The following is a 26,070-nucleotide window of genomic DNA, read 5'->3' on the forward strand; positions in this document are numbered from 1 at the left end:
CCTGACTTTGTAAAGAATGGCTAGTTTTTGTTTCATAGATAAAAACTATCATGAAAATCATAATCAAAGAGGAGATGTTCAAATAAAAAACAAGACCAATGGAAATAAGGAAATCTAAAAGAAGACATGAAAAAAGTCACAGAAAAAATAACTATAATAACAGAGAGAAAAACTTTTGTTACCAAAAAAAAAAAAAAAAATAGCTGAAAAAAAAAAACAGTAAATATTTATATTACCAACTTGTTTAATAAATTTCATGATTTTTTTTTTCTTTTTCCATTAAGCAAGACTAGGTTATCTCTAGGAATTCTATAAATTTTTGGTTCGTGTAATTAAAGAAATGTTATGTTTTGCGACAATGAAAACAAATTAGAAATGTTACCCCTTGAAAGTTGTATAATATTTTTTTTGCATATTTTTATTTTTATACAAATTTTTTATAGAACGCAACAGAAGCACTCCCGTTTTAATGTGGTAAGCTAAGAATATTTGCTGTTAAATAATTTCTATAATATAATAAGCTGAGATAATATGAAATAAACGATAGGGTAGCATGGAATGTGAAAAAAGGAAACCCATTGCATTATTCTGAGAGACTCTAAGAAGTTGAAAGCAAAGATAGGGTGCTAACCTTAACTGAAGAAGTTCGAGGCAATTGACAAATACTCTCGGCCTAATATTGCGGAATTGTCTGTCGTTTTTAAGTTTCTGAAAGAGATGGGATACCGATTCTTGTTTGGTCCTTATCAACTCTCAACAATCTCTGGATGTGATAGAGCTAGTTAGTCTTTTGGTTGCGGGTAACGCAACTCCCAATGTTAATCAACGTTTTCAAATCGCTCTGCATTTGAAATTTACTGAATTTTTGCCACAAACTTCTATATATGTAAACACGCAAACACAATGACGGCATCGAGATATATTTTGTGGTTAAGCTGCTACGTAAATCGTTCACAATAAGCAGGCAAAGGAGAACCCACCTAATATAAGTAAAATACTTATCTTCCCTTTCAAACGAACTTCAGATACCCTTCTCAACCACCTAATATAGCAGATTAGTATAAACACTTGTCAAATCATTTGGTCGATCACGAAAGTGCTTACAAGAGGCTTACAAAGTGCAAGTGGTGCGTAGTAGACGCAACTCTCATCGACAGTTAGCCTGATAAATCGATCCCATAGTTGCTCAGTATAGGTTGTTCTTTGCCAAATCCTTTCCTTCTCCTGATCAGACACTTTACTTTCGGGCCAATGCAGGCATCTAATAATAGGTTGCTGCACAATGAGGAAAGCACAGTTGAAAATTTTTCTGCACTTATCGCTCGACCTGTGTTTGGACAAGGTCTTACATCGATACATATCATATAGGGTGCAACCAACATTTTCTTACATAGCAAGTGATTTCTAGGCGGCATCTTTTCTCACGCATATACCAACTTTCATCTCCTTATCTCAATTTTTGCACACATGAGAATTCAAAGAACAGACGAGAGAAAGGCAGATAAATAGGCTGGGATGTGGAACGAGAGCGATAAATTGATTCAATATCCTAGATTGAGCATGCTTTGTGGGATATCTGATATCTATTCTGGTGAGGCTAAAAGGTAGTCTGCCCGAAATATAATGCAGTTCATATAACAACCTTGAAAATATCGAGATATTGAAATATTCCACCTAAACTAAACTAAAAGCAAAAATATATATAAGATTAAAAAATACATTTCTTAATTTTTTTTTTTTCCTTTTAAAAGAAAATTTTTCGCCCGATTTGCCTAATTAGTGAATTCAGACTGAAATTAAAAAAAAAATTTTCTTTTTTCTTTTCGGCAAATTTTTTGTAGTCGTAACGACGGCTTTAATAGACAAGCAAATGGACAGATGGACAGCTAAATTGATTCCCACTTGTTGTGCTGATCAAAACTATAAATAGTTCATTGAATTGTTGCAATCGTTTAACAAATTTAATATACATTCTATGACGATGCAGAGCAAATGCTTATTTCTTTCTTTGTAAAAAAGTTATTTAAGGCAAATCAATTAAATGACAAAAAGATGAAGAAACGAACATAAGAGAAAAGTAAAAACAAGAAATTCATGAATGAATTTCATGCGCCAATGAATATAAAACAAATAAATGGCGACAGTTAAATGAATTAAAAGCACAGAAAATTTAAACGAACAGAATATATTTACCTCAGACCTGAAGCTACATAAAACCTATATACAAAGTTAGCAGCTGTCTGCGTACAAATGCTTATACAATTTCTAAAAATTTCATTTGAGATTTAAAATTAGGTTTATTTTCTTTTTTCCTTCCTCTCCTTTTAACTGAAAGCGAAGGATTCTGAAAACTTGTACACATCACATCATAGAGAATTTGGAGTACAAATCTTCTAGCAGCACATAAGAAGCCTGAAATTTAAATACAGAGACGACACTTGAAAATGAATGAATATATTTTCTTCGTATTTCGAGAATTGCATATACACACAAGTTCAGAACATATAATTCGATTATTAGAAAGAAAATGAATTCGATGAATATGTTGTAATTAAGCAGCGCTAGGCTCGCGGTAACAAAAAAAAAAAAATGTTCTACACATTGTTAGGTTCCCGAAGCCTTTAACATATGATTTTTATTTGATAGAAACTTTCAAAAAATATATATATCATAAAGGAAGACTTTATCGATCGAAGGTAGATGATGAGTATCATAAATTCGTTACAAATTCAAAGATTTCCTTGTATATGTATTTCTTTCATTCTTATGCAAATATTGCAAATTTTTTCATTTGCAAATTTTCTGGCATTTTGTTAAGCATATGAATGTCTGAGTATTGAGTGGAGTAGAGCAAGAATAAGTAAGCGCACAGACACAAATTTGCGCATACATATAGTCGTATGCGAAAAAGTGGAAAGAGTTTTAAGACATAAAATAAACGGCGAAAATAAAAGGCACAGTACTGTAAAATATAGCGGCGACATGTTGCAATAAATGCATTTAATAGACTCTTACACAAACACTTGCACGCACATGCACGGCGACATATTGCAGCAGTTAAACACACACATAATCATATATATATATATATATATATATATATATATATTTATAAAATATACACATTATTATCTACGTATATGTATAGGAAGTAAAAGATCATAAAAAGTTTATATGGGTGGATGTGGGCCTTATCCATAAGGGTATTAAAAATTCGCCATTTAACATATACACGCGCATACAAATTTTATTTTCCTATTGAAATATAAGCATAGAGTTTTAAAGAGATTTACTATGCATATCAGATAAAACAATTTATAGGTTTATATATACATATGCAATTAAGTAGAATTTTATATCGAGTAAATTTCAATTGAAAATTTATTTCTTTCCATAATTTTACAAATTTATTTATATGCATTTTTATTTCAAACATTTAACGATATAGTAATTTTATCATTTACTCTTCAGAGCAACCCATTGGAATATTTATAGAGAGACATTACATGTGTAGGAAGTTTGATCATATTTTCAAAATGAAGACAATTTTTGATGCCCTTTATCGCAAAATAATATATAAGAAGGTAACCAGTTTTTTAATTACGGTTATGTGAATTGGTCGATTGAAGCGTTTTTTGTAGGAATTTGCTTTGCTTTTAGGCAGACACGCAAACATGACTAAATTAGTTTGGAATCTTATACCACTTATGCGTATGTAAAACTTTTGGTTTTAATTTGATTCTAAATGTTACAAACACAAAGCGTGATATATGTGATTTGAGGACAATCTTTAATACCCGTTACTGTTAGACAATGCAGAAGAGTTGTGCAACACAGTTTTTAATAACGATCATATTCGGCATTGATCTTTTGAAAAAAGGGACAGTTTCAGCCGAAAAATGCTGCTCAAAAATATATATGCATACATTATGAGGATTATGGTATATATTTATGTAGATATTACAAAGCGAATGGGCCTCGACAGGACAAAGAAAAACAAGTGTATTCGCTTTAGAAAGAAACTTTAAAATATGCTAACGATCGGCCAGTTTGAAATAAGTAATTGAAAAACATAAGAATCTTGGATCTCACTTGCATATTAGATTAGGTCATAATGATAGCCTGCCTAACAGACGGGCCTCCTTAGGGTAGAAGCAAACCAAATTGTATCAATTAGTCTTAAACATAATTCACTTTGTTCAACGTATTTATATAACGTATACAATGACATTTGACACTAATTAATGTTATATATGTTATCAGGCTTGATATTTTTTAATGCTTTATGTCTTTATTTAGTAAAGTACTCGTAATAATTTATTTCAAACAATTAATGTCTGTTTATAGTTAGTTAAATTTCTTTTCCATTTTTTTCCGTATATACACAAACCCAAATGCATTTATTTAGGCATACGTATAAATTTTCATTATTTATACTTTTATTCCTATATTGTGTCCATCAGCAGTAATGTACTCTACGCTTGAATATAGCAATTTGTGCAAAAGCATTTCTAGACGTAAAAACAGAAAAGTAAAACCTGAAGCAGTTATATATGCATATATATATATATATATATACATATATGTATATATATATTTAAGCAAACAACCATATGTACATATATAAAACTATTTTATGCATTTTTCGTACCTATATCAAGGATTGTTAATCTAAATTTATGTATTTTGAATGATGGAAACTACACCGCATCAGGGTGTGCATGAGGAAGAAAAGCGAATGCACATACCCGCGCATACCGTACTATAACGACGATGATATATAAGTGGATAAACATTAAAGGGCAAAAAGATATAAAATGACAAACTGATGTATACACATATGCACTTATAAGCATACAGTCCATGCTCGACTACTCTAACATGAATATGTAATTCGGCATAATAAACGCACACAATCACAGTAAGAAAGCTAAAGAGAAGAAAATTTTCCCATATTGTCCACTCATTTACCGAAACCAACGGGAAAGCACATACACACTACATACACATAAATGCTATCCTCGGCACTCGTAACGATAGGTATATCCTTACTGCCCTAACTGTACCAGACACATAACATGATATGCATTATTCGAATCTTTATCTGTACGCCTGAATGAGAGAGAAATGCAATGAGTAGATAGGTAAGTAGGGAGGCAGGCAGGCATACTTATTCAACCCACAAACATAATTCATTCTAACGATTATGTATAATTTTTGCCTTTCTTTGCTCACTCTGCCTGCATTATGTCCCATTCTCAGCTATCCTCTTTACTAAACTTTACATGAAATAAAATATAAAAACAAAGACAAAGAAAATGAAAATGAAAGAAAAAATGTGCCAATACACCGTACATGAGAAGGAATACAGAATCGTTTTGCAATTTGTATATGCAGTTTACTTTTTCTTGTCAATTTGTCCGTCCATTTTAGTCATAAATTGTAATGAAATGGTCGTAACTTATAATTTAATGCGGTCATATGACAATTTGCACATTTTCGAATACCTTTTGACTACATCTATGAGTACTCTCGTACATGTGTACGATTGCATAGAGAATCGCCAACAATTTTCTGCTTTTCGAAGATTTTATTTTAATTTTAGTTTCAACATTCCAAGCTATTGCTAAAATTTTCTTTAAGACATGAAAATTATTAATTAATTAAAATTTATAATTGATGTATACTTTTAACTATTAAGTATTTGATTAGATCTTTGGTCAAACATATTTAAATATGCATTTATTATTAAAGATCAAAGCTAGTAATTAATGAAGGCATCTATCCATCGCGTCCCTAGTCAAAATCGAAGAAACTTCCAAGGAAAAAATTCTTACCACAACTCCTTGTTAATCCTATCAGATAAATGTGTAACCGGGTCTTTGTATGGCATTGCCGCGCAACGCGCTTCCATTATGACCTTTTCTGATCATCGTACAGGTTTCATTACCAATAATTGACCTAATTCGTTGCGATATCTTTTGAGCAGCAATTCGCAGGTTGTTGTTCGTTTTCATGGCATATTGCGGGCCAGAAGATGCAAGAGAAGGACAAGACCCAAAATGAAAGTCAAAATCAAATGTCGAAAGTTGTACCTTCATGCTGCTTTTTATCTCTTATCTAGAATATCTATACTAAATAATCAGTTTGATGGATTTGTACTGGCAACGCACGCGCCAAGTTATCCATTGCATTCAATAGAGATCGGTAAATATCTTCAGTAGTTTTCGACTTTTTGAACCATTGAAAGTTGAGTATCAGTTCATGTAATTTGAGTACTAAAATCGGATGTCCTTTTGGTCCCACACTATAGACTAACAATAAGCTAGATATGCTATTAAATGAATCGAGCGGACGAGACAGGAACATTTGATCGAAAATATAATTCTGATTGAGATCAGATAAATGACACTGTAAATGTCCTATTTCTGTCTTGCCCTTTCTTTGGCTTTGACTTCTAACCTGAGCAGATGTGTGCTCACATCTACGTCTGAAAATTATAACCGATACTTCCAAACTGCTAGGTAACTAAATATAATGTAAGACCATTGTGAGTCTAATGATTTAAGTAAAGATAAGTGCGTAAGTTAAAAATAAATTAAACTGAATATTATTCGTGGTAAGAATTATTGTAGAGTGACGTACAATGGGACTTGGTTAGGGAAGCAAATCCAATGCCAATTAACCTAGGAGAATAAACTATCGTTCCAGTCAAGTAAGACTTCTTGTAAGGATTCCGGTTTACTCACTGAATATTAATTAGTTAACATTTTATGTTCACGTTAAACGAGAAGTGAAAACGTCACGAGATGATGCAACTCTCTACATCGACTGCTGCTCATATAGGGATGTTATGAATGTTATATAACAAAATTCTTGTACACTTATCCCAAGCAGTTTGCTATACTACTACAACTATTCAGAATTGTCCAGGAACTGTTAATGCATTTATTTAAGTATATCATTGTTCAAACATTTTAGTATTTTCAATAAAAATTTATTTTACTTCCTTCATTTTATAACAATCAAACATCACAATTTTGTTCAGCTTATATATTTTAATTTTTTTTTCTTTCTTTTTCAAGATTCATTCATATTTATTGTTTCAAAGGAATTTATTTTTTAACAAAAATTTCTTCCATTCATTTTCATACTACTGATGGATATAAAAACTTTATTATTTCATTGATAAAATCTGAGAGTAAGGCAGCGAATATATCCTCCAGGTTCATATATATTTTTTATTTTAAAATTTTTTTATTTTTTTTTATTTTGAAAAACAAAACTATTTACAAAGAATTTGAAACATAAATCAATAGCTATGCACAAATATGCAAACATACATTTTAAAAAATAAAACTGTCATTTACACTCAACCCGCATTACGAAAACGAAACCATTATTTCATTTGTGTATTGAATATCGTACGTATATATGATGACGTGAAAAAATATTGAGAGTATTGCCGCTAGACGATGTTTGTATGATGTAATAAAGCGGTCAACAATAGTTCGTTTACATCAATATGGCGCGCTTTTGAAATATGACATCTCAATTTATAATTTTCATCCAGACAAGTGCGTCCTTCGTCCATCGATTCAGGGGTTAAATTAGTGTGAATATGATTAATATTTCGCTACGTTACGTAGTTGTAAAGTACAAAGGCAATTGCGAGCTCGGAAAAAAATGTATAATATTTACAGTCAAAATGCGTTATCAAATGCAATACCAGGTAGGCAGTTTTCTTACTTCTATTAAAGATGAATTTCACTTTAGTCGACCGATCACAAAAGAGATGAATGAAATCGTACACAAAATCTTAAAAAACAGACACATAAGCGGCAATGACATGGCTAAGATATTAAAGATCGACCACAAAACAGTTTCAAGACATTTGCATGAAATTGGATAAAAGAAGGCTTAAAGAATCACCCGGACACGAGCTCAAAGCTCTCGCACGTTTATGCCGTGTGTATGTGGCAGTAGTGGAATGGAATCGTACATCGCGAAGCTCTACAACCTAACATATAAAAATGATTGTTAGCTTCAATGTCAGTAATTAATCGGATTGCAACAAACAATTCAAAAACCTCGGCTAGAATTGATCAATACAAAGGCTGTTGTCTACCATCATAATAACGTCAGACAACGCACATATTTGATAAACCGAGGAAATTTGGGTAGGAAGTTCATCTTCCATAAAGTTGGAATCTGGCCCGGTCCAGGCATCATTTGTTTCGCTTTCTGCTGAACTCTTTTAATGGGCTAATACTTAGACTTCCCAATAGAAGAATCATTAGCTACAGTTTTTCGCCCAGAAATTCCGAAACCTCTACTATGAATGAAGACACATATACCTAATAATGGCCATTCTTTACTTAAGTAAAATTCATTTTATATGAAAGAAAAATTTAATAAGAAAAAAAAAAAATTAAACACAAAATCTCTCAATATTTTTTCCCCATTGCATGCCACTGAAATGAATATATATTTTATAAAACTGCAATAAATGCACATAAAAGAAATCCTCAATACAAACGTATATAACGTTTAAGTTTGAAACAATAAACAATACATCAATCAAGCAAACCATCAATAAGGTTATGTATGCGTTTATACAAATTACCATCACACAATCATTTACGCGCATATAAACGCTTTGTAAGGAAGAGCTAAACCTTTATTTATGTATACATATATATATATATATATATATATGTACTGTTTGCAATAAAAATTTTAGTAACCATTAAATACAAATAAGAATGTTCATCATCGACTTGATGTAAACAAGTAATTTATTTATTCTTAGTGGGTAAAAGGCGTCTTAAATTTGATTTCAGTTTAAGCCATTGTGCATCGTGGTTGTAATTTGTATAAAATTAAAACTTAATCATTAATTAAGATAAGCTATTAAAAGTCTATCCATGTATACGTCAATCAATCAAACGCGTACACATATACACTTGTGTAAACGTTATAAACGTTATATTCGTACGTGTAAACATATATAATTTCTTAATTAAACGATAATTAAAGTGTATTAAATATTTATAAGAGCACTTACCTTCTATTTTACGTTGCCCATGTAAACAGAAAACTGATGATTTTTTTTCCACTAAATGTGATGGATGATTGTTATTAATGTTATGATCACTAGAAGAGCTTGCCGGGGAACCAGGACTTTCCAAATTACCTGCCGAACCGTAATTTGCAACTCCACCTAATTGGCGTTGCTTAAAATCTCTATAAAGAAAATTTGTCCAAGAAATTTCTGTACAATTTATGTAAAATAATAAGAAGAATAGCTCTAAGTAGAGTGAGTACTAAAGCAGATTATATTCAGCTTGGAGCAATTTTTATAATATTTACTAACAAAAGATAAACAAAAAAATTCACTCGCAATCGATCATATGCATCATATGCATACCATCATAACCCATTTGTTTTTTGAACTAAAACTTTATATAGCACTTTCGTTTAGAAAATCAACGATCAAAACATTTTTTTTCACCTGATCTACATATCGTTTTCTGTATCGTTTATTTAGCTAGACAAATTTCAAAAAATAAGGCAGACACGGCAAAATCAGTTTCACTATTCACGCTGATGCAGAACTGTCACACTTTGTAGAGTCTTCATTACGTAATTTAATTCGTTATAGACATTCGACAAATTGCGCAGCTTTTGAGCGGAATATAAGAACAAAAAGCAAATGATCGGTACTTAAAGAACGCTTTTCATAACTGCCATCATTTCTAAGCTCGGCGTCTGTAAAAGGCAATCAGCTGGTTTTCAAACATCGTACAAAAATTCTAATTAGGCAAACTTTTATTTTTTAACAGAAATTTTCGGATTTTAACGTAGCAATTAAGATACATTTTGCGCTTGTCGCATATTTTTTGAAGCATATATATATATGCTTTCTAAACGTTAGAGAAATTTGGCACAATAAAAAACATAACTCTTTTTGCAGTGCTTAGGCATAATTTAAACGATAATCGATGCATATTTTTGGGGGTTACAAACGAAAAAATGTTAGTTTTTTTCAAATTCTCTGGTTGTGAGTACAAAAATTATTGCCTATTTTAACGCCTTTGTTATAAACTAAAATAATAGCATACTTTTTACAAATGAATAATTGAAAATTTTTAAAAACTAATGCAAAACGTTAGAGTTTAATCAATTTTATAAATTTTGTTTCTCGATTCACTTTAGCGTAAAAATAAAGGCAATTAAAAAAACATGCTTTGTAAATTCCCTTCAAAAGAGAAAAAAAGTTGGTTTAAGTCGAATATTTTGATATCCCTTACTTGTTTCCTTCTTTGTTTCTTTGTTTTTTTGAAAAACGAGTTCCAAGGTAATAAATATTTGACTCATGTTTTCAGTATAAGAAGCAAAAATCAAATATCGATCTTCTCGCAATAAAAAGATCGAAATCATATAATTACGACAAAACGACCAAGGAGGAAGATGGACTTTCATACTAACTGCAAAACAGTTATAAATTAAAAAAAAAAAAACAGAGAGAAATGTCAAACCATATCAAGTTCGCGAATTACTTTACCAATTTCATGTGGGAAGCGAGAGTATCTGTAACGTCATATTGGGCACACTATTTTCACTTGTGCAATTGCTAGATTTTATCCAGATTCAACATTTTCTCTGTGTACTAGATGAGAAATTTCGAGATGCACAGAAGAAAATGTTCGTAGATGAGCGAACTGATATGCAAATATAAAAGTAAAATTCGCATCATTACCAAATGAATAAGAAATTTAATATATCCAACAATTATGAATTATAGTACAAATTTAAAGCATTTGTTTTGATTAGAAAAACAATAAAACAGAAAAAGTTTTTTTGCCGTTTATTACTTTTAGCGTAACAAACGGTTTGTTTTTAACAAACTATTTTCACTAGCAATTGCTAAATGAAATTGGCACATTACAAATGCCAAATATATAAAGTGCTAGAACGCACTGCTTTCTGCTAAGTAAAACTGTATGGTAGTTGCGCCAGTAGAAGCAATAAGCTTTTACCTGCAAATACACAAAAAACCATATAACTAACTAACCAAATTCTATATAAAAGCGAATTCGTTTTTAGTTCGTTTTTGTTTTTTTATTTTTCCTCCTCAACGCAAAGAGTTGAAGTTTTTGCATAAGTGGCGGAAATTGTGCAACTAAATTGCTGTTAGAAAAAAAAAAAAAAAAAAAAAAAAACAGTTTAACGCCTTGTTTTCTTAAAAGAAAGCTATGGTAGCGGAATAGCACAGAACCACAAATTCTTGAAGAAAAAAGTAAATAACAAATACAAAACCATGAATTTAGATGTATTACTATCGATTATACATTTGAGTGATTGCAATTAGAAGGACCAAAATATACCGTAATTGCCGCAAAGCCACCACAATAAACATGCTTTAAATTCTGCTTATTTTGTGAGCTCAAAAAGTATGCAATGATTTCGACATCATAAGTTTTATTTACATTTTTTGCTTGTTTTTTAAATAACCCACAGCATCAGCACAATTATATACAAAGTGAACGATTGATTATATCGCTTTGAAAATAGGCAATAGAAAACTGAAAAGGCTCTGCTCACGTTAAAGGCTGAATGAAACAAATTTTTTAAAATCTATTTTTAGGTTGATTTGACTTAAAATCTTACGATTTTTATGCATTGACATTTTTTTGTTTTTTCAAGTAATTTAGTTAAATATCCTCTGAGATTTATAAGCAAGCAAGTCATAGTACTTTTCCAATAATCCTCATTATTATCATACAAATTTAACTCTGTGCACAGACTACGCTGTTATTTATCCAACAATGCAATGACGTTCTGCCAGGGCATCATCATCGTCATCAACAGCATCACCATTAACATTAGAATAATGAAAGGACGGCATGGTCTCAAATTTTGCCATAAAACCGTCAATACTGTCAATTGACAAACTAAAGTGAAACGACTAACACAAAATAGTCAACCCAGCAACCAATCAACCAAACAAAAGTGTCGCGTTCACTGACTGAATGGCATTCTAACTTGCTGAATGAATATCTATTCGGTTGACTTGTTAGTTTAACTTATTGGTTATTGCATGGGTTTATGAGTAAATTTTTTGATTTCTTTTGTGTCTACCTAATGAGAAAGAAAAAAGAATTTGCAAAATTATATCGCATATAACACATGATCGGATATATTTATAGTATAGATAGAGTAAAAGGTATTAAATATAAACTACTATTATCTTGTAAAATAATCAAATCTTATCATTATTAGAGCAAGAATACAAACTATATTAAATTAAAACTTCTCAACAACCGAACCACACCTAATTATGTTTAACTCAACTCTGGCGCAAACTTTAATCGGTTTAAAAAAAAAATGAATTAATAGAAATCGACCTACTTTTCGCTAAAATTTATGTCAACTGTGATTATAGTGGAGGGATAAACAAATATATTCGATGTTCTTGATCTCGTTTCTTTCGTTCGTAAATTGACTTCAAATGAATGAATTATAAAATGGTTTTAACCTATTTGCTATGAAACAGTTTCGAACTAGAAAATTTCTTTAATAATAAAATGCTAAGCGAGTTGTCATACAAACTGCACAAATCATTTTATTTATTTTTTTTTTATTTGTGAACGTTACACGTTGCTGCTTGTCATGTAATAACGGCGTAAGTCACTTATTATCTCTTCATTGATGTCTATTAAATGTTTGCATCTATAACTGCGTAAATTGGAAGCGAAAATTAAATTTACTTACACGCCGATGCTTCGACGAATTGAACGAAAGAGTAGGTTAGCCAATCTTTAGATTGCCGCCAGTAGATTAAAAGCTTTATTTAATTGAAACCAAAAGTGACTTGACAAAGAGAGTAAGTTGGGAAAATATATACTCTTTCGTAAACTTGTTATGATACAAATTTTCACTTAAATCTCTCTATACATACATAGACAGTACATACTTTTTTGTGGGCTTGTCACGTCTTTTTTTTTTTTTCTTTTTTAAATATAGGAAATGGAACACAATTATTTATACTTTGTTCAAAATATTGTTTTGGTTTTTTGCTTCAAAAGTTTCAATGGATATTCTCCTAAAATGTATGGATAAATCTCAACGTCCAGTTGGAGTACAATATACCCTATGTCAGACAGACGTGCGGCCAGAATCAAGCTGAAAAGAACATCAATCGAAAGTCGCAACGGAGTAAGAAACAACACAATTCTTTATGTCATTTTCCTCAGTTGTACTACAGTGCTTGTGCTATAAGGCATATTGAGCTTGTGCAGATGTATGTGATAGAGTATTTAAAATCGGCCCATCTTTCATTATAACAATTGACTCAAAGTTATTTCTTGAATCAATTTATCTTTCTACCTATACGTTTGCCTCCCTACATTTTTTAACCGACTAATGTCTGTGATTGTATTCATCGTATAGGTCGCTAGGTTTTGAGATGTTTTCCCTGACCTATTTGGGCCTGAGGATAACCATTCTGCTTGTAATGTGTTATGTGGCAAAAGTTGTTTTATGCAAAATGTTTGCAACTTTTAGAATTTCTAGAGTCACGGATTGGTAATATTTTCGACAATCTAAATTATTGTGAAATATTTTCATCGGCTGGGCTATTTTTTTGACCCTACTTATTTGCAATCGTTCCTACGAAAAGTGAACAAACAACTGTATTTTTTATCATTTTGTGATACAAACTGGTCAATACTGGTCAATCTGACATACAAATTAACTGTAATAAGTAAGAAAACTATGTTCGATTGTGAACGAATCTCTTGTGCACGTGGCATTTATCCTAACAGAGGAAGAGCACTATATTTTCACACTTTATAATACTGGATGGTCGTGGCTGATTATTCCTATTTTCAGAATAAAATTTATACGCCGCAGGTGTTGTACTTTATGAGTAACGAGCAAAGAACGCGGAAAGCAAATGTGTTTCAACTTTTCGCTGCCAAGGCGTGTGAGCGTTGTATCCGTGTCGTTGGACCGAGTTCATTCTAAAACTCTTAGCAAATCTATAGGCGATGTCTTTATATTTTCGAACGACAGAATGTTTACAACATATACAGTTGGGTGGACTGACTGACCGATAAACGGACATGCTTAGATGCATTCGAATTCGAAACTGGCCTAGAATTGAGGTACCAATTCTATTTGGTTTTCGAACCTTGCTTGTTATAAAGACATCACTACCATATTGGGTGGGGGCTATCAACTTTTTTCATTTTTGTAGAGGTACTAAAGCATTGCCCATAGAATATACATTCCATTTTTTATAGATTTATCTGCTATTGTTTTTTGAGTTATGAGCAAAAACTCAATTTTTTAGTCCTTTTGAACAACAGAGGTGCTCTAAGCTTACGTGGCGCTCTTGTCCTTCAACCGATTTGGCTCTTTCCCAATACCAACGTGCGTGGACAAACTTACAATATTTCTGCCAAATTTGAAATCAATAACTTCATTTTTGCGGCCAGCAGAATGTTTACAACAGACGAACAGATGGACATGCTGGTCAGGGGGTATCTAAAATTTCGTTCAGCGCATTGCTTGCATATACCCTTTAGATTTCGATGCTGGGTATAACAAGTTTTAACGTGGCAGGTGTATTTTTCGAACCACACTCTTTGTAAGGATCCTTACTATTGGCGAAACTTCAATTTTTAATACTTCACAAGGAAAATAAGTAAAATCTTTGTCGAAAAAGTAGAATGTGTAAAATCTGGATAATATGAGTTTACGTTTCCGGTTCGCTGCCATATAAAGCCGCACTTAAGGCGTTGTTTTTAAAAAAAAAATATATGGTAATTTAACACGAAAATAAATAAAAATTTGTATTATCGAATGATGTAGAGTATTTAACGGCCGACTAAAATATGTTTACTTGTTCTTAATTTCGGAAAACGACAGGAGGAAAGAACTGCGAATAACTTCTCTCGAACGGAACTAACAAGGCACAATACGACTGTTAGTTCTCTCTTCCTAATTTTTATCTCATTGTAAAGATGATAGGCAGCTGATTTTATAAGATTAACATTATTCACATATGGATAAAGGGGTTGTATAATACAATAAATATTATGATAAATATGATAACTTAAAGAAACAAATAAATATACGATACGAAATTTTGTGGTTCCTTTTAGGCAAACTATTTGTATGCACTATCTAAAGGTTATCTTATTGTGAACGCATGGTAACTGAGGATTAGAAATTTATAAATTTATTAAAAAAAAGACATAATGGTAACTGCAAATAAGACTTAAAATGATCTTTTTATTTGTAAACAATTTATAATGAGAAAGATTTAGATTCCCTGACATTTGGCAGATAATAGCTTCCCGATGTGAATATACATTTCGTGAGACAAAACTACTATACATGGGAGTAACAAAATGACAGGCTAATGAAAGAAACATATAAAACTATATATATATGAAACTATATATATTGTAAGTGTTTGTTTTCAATATTTTAACTATTAACTGCATTGTAAATACATTTATTTTAAAAGCGGTGGAAGTCTTCGATATACGTCAAGCACTGCCTTAACCTCAGCTAACAACATCAATTGCATATTATAAGCAGGATACGTATGCATTGAATGAAGGCTTCTACAGTGGTTCGGAAGAAGCAGTATTTTAAACTACTTACAGAAAATGAAAGCCCAAAAGCGCATTATAGCTTACAGTGATATATGCATAGAACAAAAAAGAACCATAAAGCCAATCTTAATACGAATGGAAGTTCTTCGGTCCAACGACTATGAAATAAATATTGCCGATCACAAATTTATACTGTCGGTACACATTCGCTCTTAGCAAACGATAGCAATTTTCGAGTGGTAGGAATGAAAATTCCAAATACCAATTACTTCCATATCTCCTATGATTCTTATAGTATTCTCATCAAGTACGTAAATAGTTACATAAAATTGATTCAAATTTTTTTCAGATATAAAAAAAACTTTTATTTGTTTGTTGCTATTGGATAATAAACTTATGTTATCTAATACCAAAAAATGTAAAAAGTATGTCCATATGTACTTAGCAATGTTTTTCAATTTATTGAAATGCAAAACACGGGCTTGCTTCACATTTAAAATAAAAGGCTCATGTGCACTTTCACGCCCTGGTTATGTTAAGTGAAATCTCAAAATTGTCTATGAGTTTATTAATATTTAATCTTTTCAATCTTTAACGTTTCTCATCCCTTTTGGATTAAAATCCAAAGTCTACCACATGAACGTCTACAGAATCGCGCATAACGCGTTTACACTTCAATATTGTAATTATGTAATTTCACTGTGGCACTCTTCTCACTTTGCATTATAGTTGCCTTTCGATCAGCACTGATTTATGAGGTTGACCGATGATTTCGTGTTGTTTGTATAATTTCAAGGAACTAATCCATGTGCCTTTACAAATTAAGCCTGCTGAGCGCTCCCGATAAGTGCTAATTTTACTGCTGATTTTATATTGTGCAATGCTTTCATACGCATCATGCCATGAAGCGTTGCTGTCGCACAATTTAAAGAATACGAGCTTAGATACCAAGTATATGCTTTAGTCTTGAAATACATTTAATTACTTTAAAAATTTTTGACAACAAAGGATTTACTATATGAATATTATTATTTTTTTTTTTTTTTTTTGCTTAATAATATAAATGTTATAAATTTCAGTATATTTAAGATGAAAATAAATTTCTCTACTCCTCTATTTGTCTGTTCTTCTTTATCAATTTCTCCTACGATGCAATCAATATTCTTAGTTTATGTGTATTGTATTTATTGATGATAAAATTTTTCAACACTTTGCTGGCTTTCTTACCTATCGCTGGTATATCACCTTAGCTTTCTATTTTTATTCTTTCTTAATAATTCTTTTTTTTTTTTGTTTTTGTTTTCTATCAAATCCTTTGAATATGGGATTATGTCAATCAAAAGCGCTTAAAAGTTTTGAAAAGGAATGAATTTTTCATCTTTGTCACAGTTGCTATTGCTATTGTCAATTATTGTATATGTCGTGCCATACTTTCGCATAGTACGTGATTTTTTACCATCATCGTCTTCTGCAGCCTCTGAGAAATTGAATGACGTATCGTACAGTTTTTCAGTAATAGCTCGAATGCTTGGCAAACGAAAATTGCTGAGCATTTCTAGCAACGGATGTATGTACGTATGCATGGTTTATTTAAATAGGGTTCTTCCATGTTAAGCTTTATCCTTATAAGAATATCACGCGCTTGCCATCGTGTTGGTGTTTGTTAATGTGAAACTCTCAAGTTAAACTTAAGTGAAATAAGAAATAAAACTTTCAGGCTTTTTCCGCATTTCATCGGAACATGCCTCTCTCTCTCCGCGCCGACACCTTCTTTGTTAAATGATAAAAGTTTTACTTTAATTTTAATTAGCATACATTTGGGCGTTACAGTTTTTCACGATAGCGTTGCCATTTCCTACAGCAATGACAGTAATTTGGAGAGATTTTCGTCTTTATAAACATTTCAGCAAAAGTTCTATTGCTTGAGATTTATGTTTTTTTTTTTTGTTTTTTTTTTTTGCTTTTCGTTTGCCATAGTTTTCGGCCTATACGTCCTTTTGGTGAAGTTGTGTTGAAAATTTTCAAGAAAATTTTTCCTTAATTTTTCTTTGTCACACGACAGTGAACTTGTTGTTGTCTCCTTTTTTCTTGCTTTGTGTGTTGCAAGTTTGTTTGGGTACGCGTCGAAAAATGTGAGAAAAACTAATTTAAACTTTGCATTAATCAAAACAGAAGCAACCATCACGAGATAGTGTTAAGAAGTTTAGCGTTATTCTTAACGAACAGTTCAAAATATTTTTCCCTTCATCTCAGTATGTCTCTCACTCTATTTAGTGTAACGTACATACATACATACATACAAAACGTTTTAACAGCTTATTTGATGAGCTTACCACAAACTGCAACTGGCAAGTACCCCGACCAGCAAATATTCATCACCCGAAAAAAGCTTGAAGCAACAAAAAAGGAAAAGTCTCTTTACATTCAACGGCTTAAAGGGCCGAATTAAAATATACAAAAATTTGCTACTGTAACTGACTATCGTCACGTCATTAGTGCAGTCACTTTTGTACACACTTTCATTTCTAATTTTGCTTTTTATATACATATTTTTTTCTATCTATCTGGCGTTGTATTTTAATGAATGCTTTTCGTCAACTTTTAGTGTTTGCAAATGCCAGTTGAATAAGTTACTCCATCATCACTTTTTCTTTTTTTTTTTTTTTTTTTTGAATTTTTCAGATGATTTTAATTAAAAATTAGCTTAAGTCTTTATGCATGGCTAACTTGCATTATATTAATATTTATTATTTATTATAAGATAAATTTTTCATAGAAAAAGAAAAAAGGACTAAGTGTTAATATATGCATATATAGGGCAAAATTAAGTGTTTATTATATTAAGTGAGAAAGAACTTAGCATAGTAGCAACAAAAGTCGACTATCTTTCACCCAACTTTATCAAAGATATTTCGAACAACAACAAAAAGAAGACTACTTAAGACTAAAAATAATATTAAAATACATTCTTTATCTTAATGTTCGTACATGTCTGACCATGTGATAATAATTACATCAAAGAAACTAGAGTCGAAACTCTAATAATCATCATGATTACAGATATTACAAAAAAAAAAAGAAAATAGCAAAAAATAATATTCACTTTAAAGAGTCAAAATTCATTGCATAAACATATACAACAAAAATAATGTTAAGCAAAAAAGAAGTGATAATAGAACGCGAATAATAGACGAATTTCGGGTACCTATGATTGCATTGAAAATTATTGAAGAAAAAACGCAATTAGTGACGTCATATTTATCTAGGAGCTAAATTCTGATATCTATCACTTCAAAAGTCCTAAATAATTTTTGTTAGTTGCATTAACTGCCTGCATGTGCTAAGCGAGACTGTGCTTGCATTGAAACTACATTCAATGATAAGCTGATATCTGCTATTTCGATAATGCCCATTTTTGAATTATTAATTTCGCGGGGATTACATCTCTTTTGAACTTGATTAACAAAAAATGTAAAGTTTACGTCCCTGATTAAATGAACTCGGAATCTTATTCAAGAGTTAGTAAACCTTATGCAATCTCTGCTTAGAATGCCCAAGAATATATATATGCTTAATAGGATCTCTAATATTATGAGTTAAGGTTCGACAGATTTGATATGACGCTACCGCTCACTGATGAATGGGCGAAGGTTAGTACACTTTATAGCATCTGAAGATCACAATCAAATACCCCATATGAAAGATGTAATATGTGCTTCGCTTCTTCGTGCAGCGGAAACTAATATCTAACCTCAATGGTTGGCGCATATATCTCAGACGACACTTAATCAATTTACAACAAAAAGTTCGAAAGGCTTATTGAAGATCTCTTTATTAGAAGAAGGATTCTTCATTATTTAATCGGATCATAAACAGACGGAGATATCAATCCTAGCAGCTATCAAGCGAGAACAAATGCTCTGGGCTAACACGCTTGCATTATATTCTCCGATTTTTCTCTACTCACATTTTTGTCTCTACTGCATATTTTCGGGGCATTAGCACACATTGCAAATGGAGTTTGATTTGATTTGTTCTTTATTAGATTTTCTATGCAAATGTCTATGTTTTACCAACGGAATGATGAAATTAGTACATCTTCTCTCAATGGCTATAAATATACGAATGGATTAGCATTAGAAATATGCAGAATTAGATATATATAAAAATTTTTTAAGCCGCTTTAGGCTTTCAAGCACATGGCAGGTGTCAAATTTCCTTATAAATACTAAATATACTAATATAAGGGATTATGTGCATTACTAACGGCATATTTTTTTACCTATCAATCTCTAAGGCATGTTTGAGAAACATTTGCTCTCATTTAGTTAAATATATTTTAAGAGTTGAAGGACAGTTTGACTCTTGCAAATGTCAAGATATTTTCAAGATTTTTTCGTTGAACGCGATATTAATTAAATTTCGATTCGATTGTAAATGATAATTGGGAAGAGATGATCAGAGCAGAGAGATGTTTGTAGGCATTCATAAGCTTGACATCAAGCACACTTTTCTTATTTTTATTTTTTTCTTTTCTTCTCTTTTACTTACACTATAATTGGCGTATCCTCTTGTTTCGACATGTTATCGTGCAAAACTAGAAATTATACAAAATTCACAGGCTTTTACAATCGAGAAAAATCGTGTGTCTTTTTTGCCTTAAATTACTTAAATAATTTGTAATAATCTTGCACTTTTTTAAAACACTTTTTTTTCATATATATATAGAAAATAAACGTATTTTTACTTTTTTCTCACAAAAATATTTCAATATTTTGCATTATTATTATTATTATTTCATTTTTGTTTTTACTTATCGTCGGACAAGAAAGCAGAGTAAATGTCTTTTTATATCAGAGGCAAGAAAAAGCAAGTGTTGAAAACACGTTTTTATCTATTTAACTTAAATTTATGATTTTATTTCTTCGTTTTTTTTTTTTTTTTTTTTTTCTTAATGTAATTTGAAAATTTTTATTTATATATGATTTTAACACGACACCAAAGTCGTAAGCGAAAACAACGCTAATCACTTGAGATTTATACAGTATAGTAATATATAGAGTGTGATGAGCTTCCCGCAATATTTTAAAGAGAAATGAAGACAGACGCGTATAATGAACTTCATATACGATATAGAAAACATATGCTTAAGCATTTCAAGAACTAGTGGAAAGAAGAGCAAGCAATACATATGATAAGAAAGTTAAATAAAGTAACGAATAATGCAGATACAAGCATAGAAGGATCATTTTGTACAAGTCAAGGCGCGAAGACAATAAAACTTTACTTATATAAAATTTACTATAGCATTAGTTATGTCAATGATATCGGGCAAAATAATGTTACTTTTCTCCTTCTTACATAAATTCCAAGTTTTTGAAAAGATTTTAAAGCAACTTTAACTACTTTAATTAAATAATTTCATGACCTTCGCATTATTTCCACTGTACTATGTGAATTCACATTGGACAGAAATCATCGGTGTAGTGTAAATCGACAGTTACTGCACATTATCGAAGTTAGACTTCACACGCACTCGCCTTTATCGTAAAACAACAAACTTTCTTATCTTTCTCTGAGATGGTTGTTTCTGCTTTCGTTTCTGTGACTAATAAAGATGATGAGGCTGCTGAAGACCAAATAACAAGAATATACAATATATTCATTAACGCTATTGCGAGAATATATTTACTTCGTCGTAAACATTTAAAAAACATTAAAACCATAAATTGAAAATTTCATAACTTTTACATATATTTGTCATTAGCTTACCACTATCCCTCTGTACGAATAATATGTGTTTTAGAAGTTTAGATAGATTCACATAAACCTTGACCTTGCATGAGAGCCCTGACAATAATTAAATAACTTAAATAATTAGTAAAAGAAGCAAAAAAGTAAGTTAATTAAAGAATTTGCCTAAAAATGATTCCGACCAACCTTTCTTACACGCCTATGTTATATATACGTAATGATAAAATTTCTACATTTCGTAATATTCGTGCTTCCACGTTACTACTAAAATAAATACAATAAAATATTCACAACTCTCGCTAAGTTTAATCTATTTTGTAATTTTACAGTACAAACTCTAAATAAATATTTGACTTACTTGATACGTACAAGAAAAAATGTAAAATTTAGAAAGTAGTAAAATAAACAAGCAAAAACATTATAGTTATCCATGGCCCACCATTAGACAACCAACACTGTCCCACTACTACGAAATTCAGAATTCGTTTTCGATGCTTCCCCTAAAACATCTTATGTCGCTTCATTGAAGCGAAATATTAATTGTTGATCCTATTGTTCCAGGAGACTTGTGTGTATGTTATTTGTTTAGTTGAACTAAACAAATAACAGTCGAGTTCAATAGGCTCTTAATGCAAAACTAATATTAATTAACAATAAAATTGAGTATAAGCATAATAAAACAAATAAGAAGAAAAAAAAAAGAAAAAGAAAAAAGAAAAAAAAGCATGTACACTATCAGCATAGGAGCACACTTACAACCGGTACAGAACCAAATTGCAAATGAACCCCTAAGCCATCGCAAACATGCGTAAGCCTGGCAACCGATAATAAATTGACAATAATTCACTTTCGAAACGTAACGACTTTTTAAGCGAAACGTAACGCGTATTAAGCAATGTTGCTTTAATGGACTTTAAAGAGTCCGATAACGAGAATAAGTGGTAGACGTCATTTAAGTTCTTGCAAACGACTCTGAGCGGATTGAACAGCTCATAATTAAATTTACACTGATTAAGCTTAACCAAGATAAAGTGCCTAGAGAAGCGGTTAGGGACATTAAAGCTTATTTCACCAAGTAATGAAGGCGAGTCAATAGCACCATTTATTACTTTAATTAGAAAGGAAACGCCAACAACAAATCTACGTTTCTCAAGACACGTTAGGGACAGCAGAAGCAACCTATTTTCATACGGAGGAAGAGAGGCAATCGGATCCCAACCCAAATTTCTAAGGGCAAACAGCAAGAATTGCTTTTGTATAAATTCAATTGAATCTACGTAGCACCTATATGAAGGAGACCACACAACTGAGGCATACTCGAGTATGAGTCTACCCAAACACATGTACAGCCTTTTCGTAATGTAGGGATCATCAAGCTCTTTGGACCACCTTCTTATAAAACCAAGCGCTGACCTAGCTTTGCTAATCGAGACCTCAATATGCAAGTTAAAACGTAACCTATGGTCAAATAGAACGCCTAAATATGTAATCGAATCGACGTCCTCCAACTTATGCGAATCTATGAAATACTGAGTAATATATGACTTTCTTCTTGAGAATGAAAGCTTCTTACATTTACTCAGATGTAATTTCAGGAGATTCAAAGAGCACCATGCAACAAAATTATCCAAATCACCTTGAAGCTGATGTGATTGCGATTCAACAGAGAAGGAAGAAAACAGTTTCACATCATCAGCATACATTAAGATCTGGCTGAAATTAACCAGCGATGGGAGATCGTTAATGTATAAACTAAATAATATGGGACCTAAGTGACTTCCTTGACGTACGCCAGACGTAACGGGGAATTCATCCAAGGTAATGGAGTTAAACAAAACCCTGAAGGATCTATTGTGCAGATAAGAGCTTATCCATTTCACTAAGTAGGGTAGGAAACCAGAGGCTTGGAGTTTAAAGATAAGTAGTCTATGGTTAACCATATCAAATGCTTTGCTTAAATCAGTGTAAATAACATCTGTGCGAGAGCCGCTAGAAAAAGCCTTGAAAACATGACAGGTAAACTCTAACAAGTTGGTGACTGTAGATCGCCCTTTCCGTAAGCCGTGCTGGTGCGGAGAAATATACGAATTAATGGCAAAGGCCAAATGCTGAGTCACAATACGCTCGAACAACTTGGGCAAGACACTCAACTTGGCTATGCCTCTGTAGTTCTCAACAAATTGTCTACTTCCACTCTTGTGGATAGGAATAAGGAAACTACTTTTCCAACATGAAGGGAAAACACCTGAATACAAGGATATGTTAAAAATCTTAGAGATCACACCACACAACTCGACAACGCAAGATTTAAGTACACATGATGGAATTCCATCATTTACGATTTCGTCTTCATATAAATGCAATGACAGCTGACACCCCAAAAATGCATTGACAAATAGAAAAATGCGATAAACCTCATCATTGTAGAAAAGTAATCCATCTCATCCCAAATGGTTTTCAAATTATATATTATATATATGTACATATATATATATACAACTTATCAAAATTTTATTCATTCGGATAAGTTCTTAATGATCAACAATTTACCAACGCGTAAGATGAGCAATGCGTACCTACAACGGATACGTTCCATTTTCAATTTCAAGGTTTGGTGCCAAACGTAAAGACCACTAAACGCGACATCTTCCAATTTCATCAAAACTATTCGATACATTGCGTCTTGTGGATGCAATAACTATAACGACAAAAATTGTACTTCAAAATTCATGACCAATGGAATTTGACTAAGATGATTTATTTCCCATCAATATAGAAAAGATATGGTCTTGCAAAGTTAACTCACCACATCAGTTCACCGGTTTGTAAGCACGAGCAGCTCTAATAAAGAAGTCGTCGTTATCTCGACTTAAACTCTATGCAAGACAGTTACCGGCAAAATTTTGGTCCACATTGGAACTAAACAGTATTGAAGCAGCAATTTTCTGATCAGATTCAGAAATAACTTTGCATTGAATGAATTCACATGATTCTGTTCACAGACAAAAATTTAAGAAAATACTCATCGAATTTTTTGACGCCTATACCTTCAAGACATAACCTAGCAAACTTACTCATGCAAGTCTATAGAACTTAATTTATTGAGAGAACTATTGGGTAGAATTTAATTTATGGAGAGAACCATTGGGTAGAACTTAATTTATAAAGAGAACCATTGGGTGGATCTTAATTAATGGAGAGAACTGTAGATAAGTTAAATTCGTCAAATTGGTATAGTGGGTCTGCAACTTTTTTTTTAAACTTAAGCAAATTGGCCCATTGATCCACACATCACTTCGAAGCTTGATGACCAGATGTTAGAAAATAATTTAGATACATTCACCATGTTTCGGCATAATATAAACTCATACTCCAATCAAATTAATCAAGTGACATCAAGTTTATTACAATTGTATAGTACGTACACAGATTCATGCTTGCATACCCCAGAAACCTTTATCAGTCATTTTAAGCGCTTGCGAAATTCCTTTGAGATTTTTATGCATTATCCTATTTTTTCGTCATTCAGTGCTAACAGAAGATATGAAGAAAATTTCAAAATCAATTCTGCTGCCATATAGCCTTGAAATTTTAAACCTCTTCGTATGGAATCATATACAATATTGCTTTTCATTCAAATTAAATCAAGTGGGAGGTCGTTGGCAAAGGCACAGGTATCTTACGATGCAAAATTTCCTCTGTTTTTGCCAAAAATAAATACAATTTTACGAAAATGGTAGTATGCATGCTAAGCATTGCCACATGCATAACTCAAAGCACTTTTGTCACTTCTTCGTTAAATGTTGTCCATCATTGGTGTCCGCAAGCTTCATAGTAAATTTTGCAAAAGACAAAAAGATTCTGGAGGTCAACGTCAAAATAATCGTGATTAGTTTTGACAACGGGCGAATATGCTATGTGTGTGTGTGTGTGTGTGTTCTCAGCTTTAATCAGTCAATATCCAAAATCGCTACAATCGAGTTCGGTGTAAAAGCGTGCCAACTATGCTGCCAACTATGCAATTAACTTTTCTAAAATAGTGAGGACGAACGCTATTTTGGTTTGTGGTTAATAACCTTGCTATAGGTAGGAAAATTTACAAATTTCAAAAACGACTTAACAGTTGCAAACGGTAAATGTATTTGAAGAAAAGCTTGCTTGGACAGAGTTCCCATTTTCCCATTCTTTTCCGCAGATAAAGCCTCTTAATGATTCATTATTCAATATTTTTCTGATAAGTATAAAAAAAAATTAATTTTAAGAGAGCTTTTTCAAATGATTTAAAAAAACCATAAATTTTTTTATTAAAGTGGCTTTCGTGGACTAACATATCTTACGATACTATCTAAAGTTGGGACGTGATTTATCGAACCCATCGAAGTATCCATAGCGACAAAAGCCATTAAAATGATTTAATAATAGAACTAATTTTCGATCTTTAAAAGCTGATTATATCGCAGGTACTGGTCCAAAATTTGCTAGTGATTTTTACTTGTATAAAAAAACCTTTAAACATCTATAAGTATTTTTTTTTTTTTACCTGGTCTAGTCTTCGAGATAGCAATCACATATACCTATTTCTAACAAAAGGACTCACTTTTGATTCCCTATTTTTCTCAAGCTGTCACAGTCGTAAAAATAAAGGTAAGAAGCTCAAATTTTACACAAACATTACCTAACCGAC

At 31.7% G+C, this 26,070-nt stretch overlaps 1 protein-coding gene across 2 annotated transcripts in view; it reads right to left on the minus strand.

The window, feature by feature from the left end:
• The window catches only part of LOC119633899 (zinc transporter 2), a 69,319-nt gene extending 48,978 nt beyond the window's left edge, over positions 1-20,341 (minus strand). For both annotated transcript variants that reach the window (XR_005246908.1, XM_038027714.1), the window contains exons 1-2: positions 20,184-20,341; positions 9,068-9,246 (exon numbers count right to left, since the gene is read on the minus strand). Coding sequence is in view for 1 of the 2 variants with exons in the window: in XM_038027714.1 (XP_037883642.1) it covers positions 9,068-9,246; positions 20,184-20,215 (211 nt within the window). In the remaining variant the exon portion in view is untranslated. The remainder of the gene's footprint in view (positions 1-9,067; positions 9,247-20,183) is intronic.
• Positions 20,342-26,070: the final 5,729 nt, after the last annotated feature.

The sequence above is a fragment of the Glossina fuscipes genome, unplaced genomic scaffold (assembly GCF_014805625.2).
Source record: "Glossina fuscipes isolate IAEA_lab_2018 unplaced genomic scaffold, Yale_Gfus_2 2, whole genome shotgun sequence".
In the NCBI taxonomy this organism is placed as follows: domain Eukaryota; kingdom Metazoa; phylum Arthropoda; class Insecta; order Diptera; family Glossinidae; genus Glossina; species Glossina fuscipes.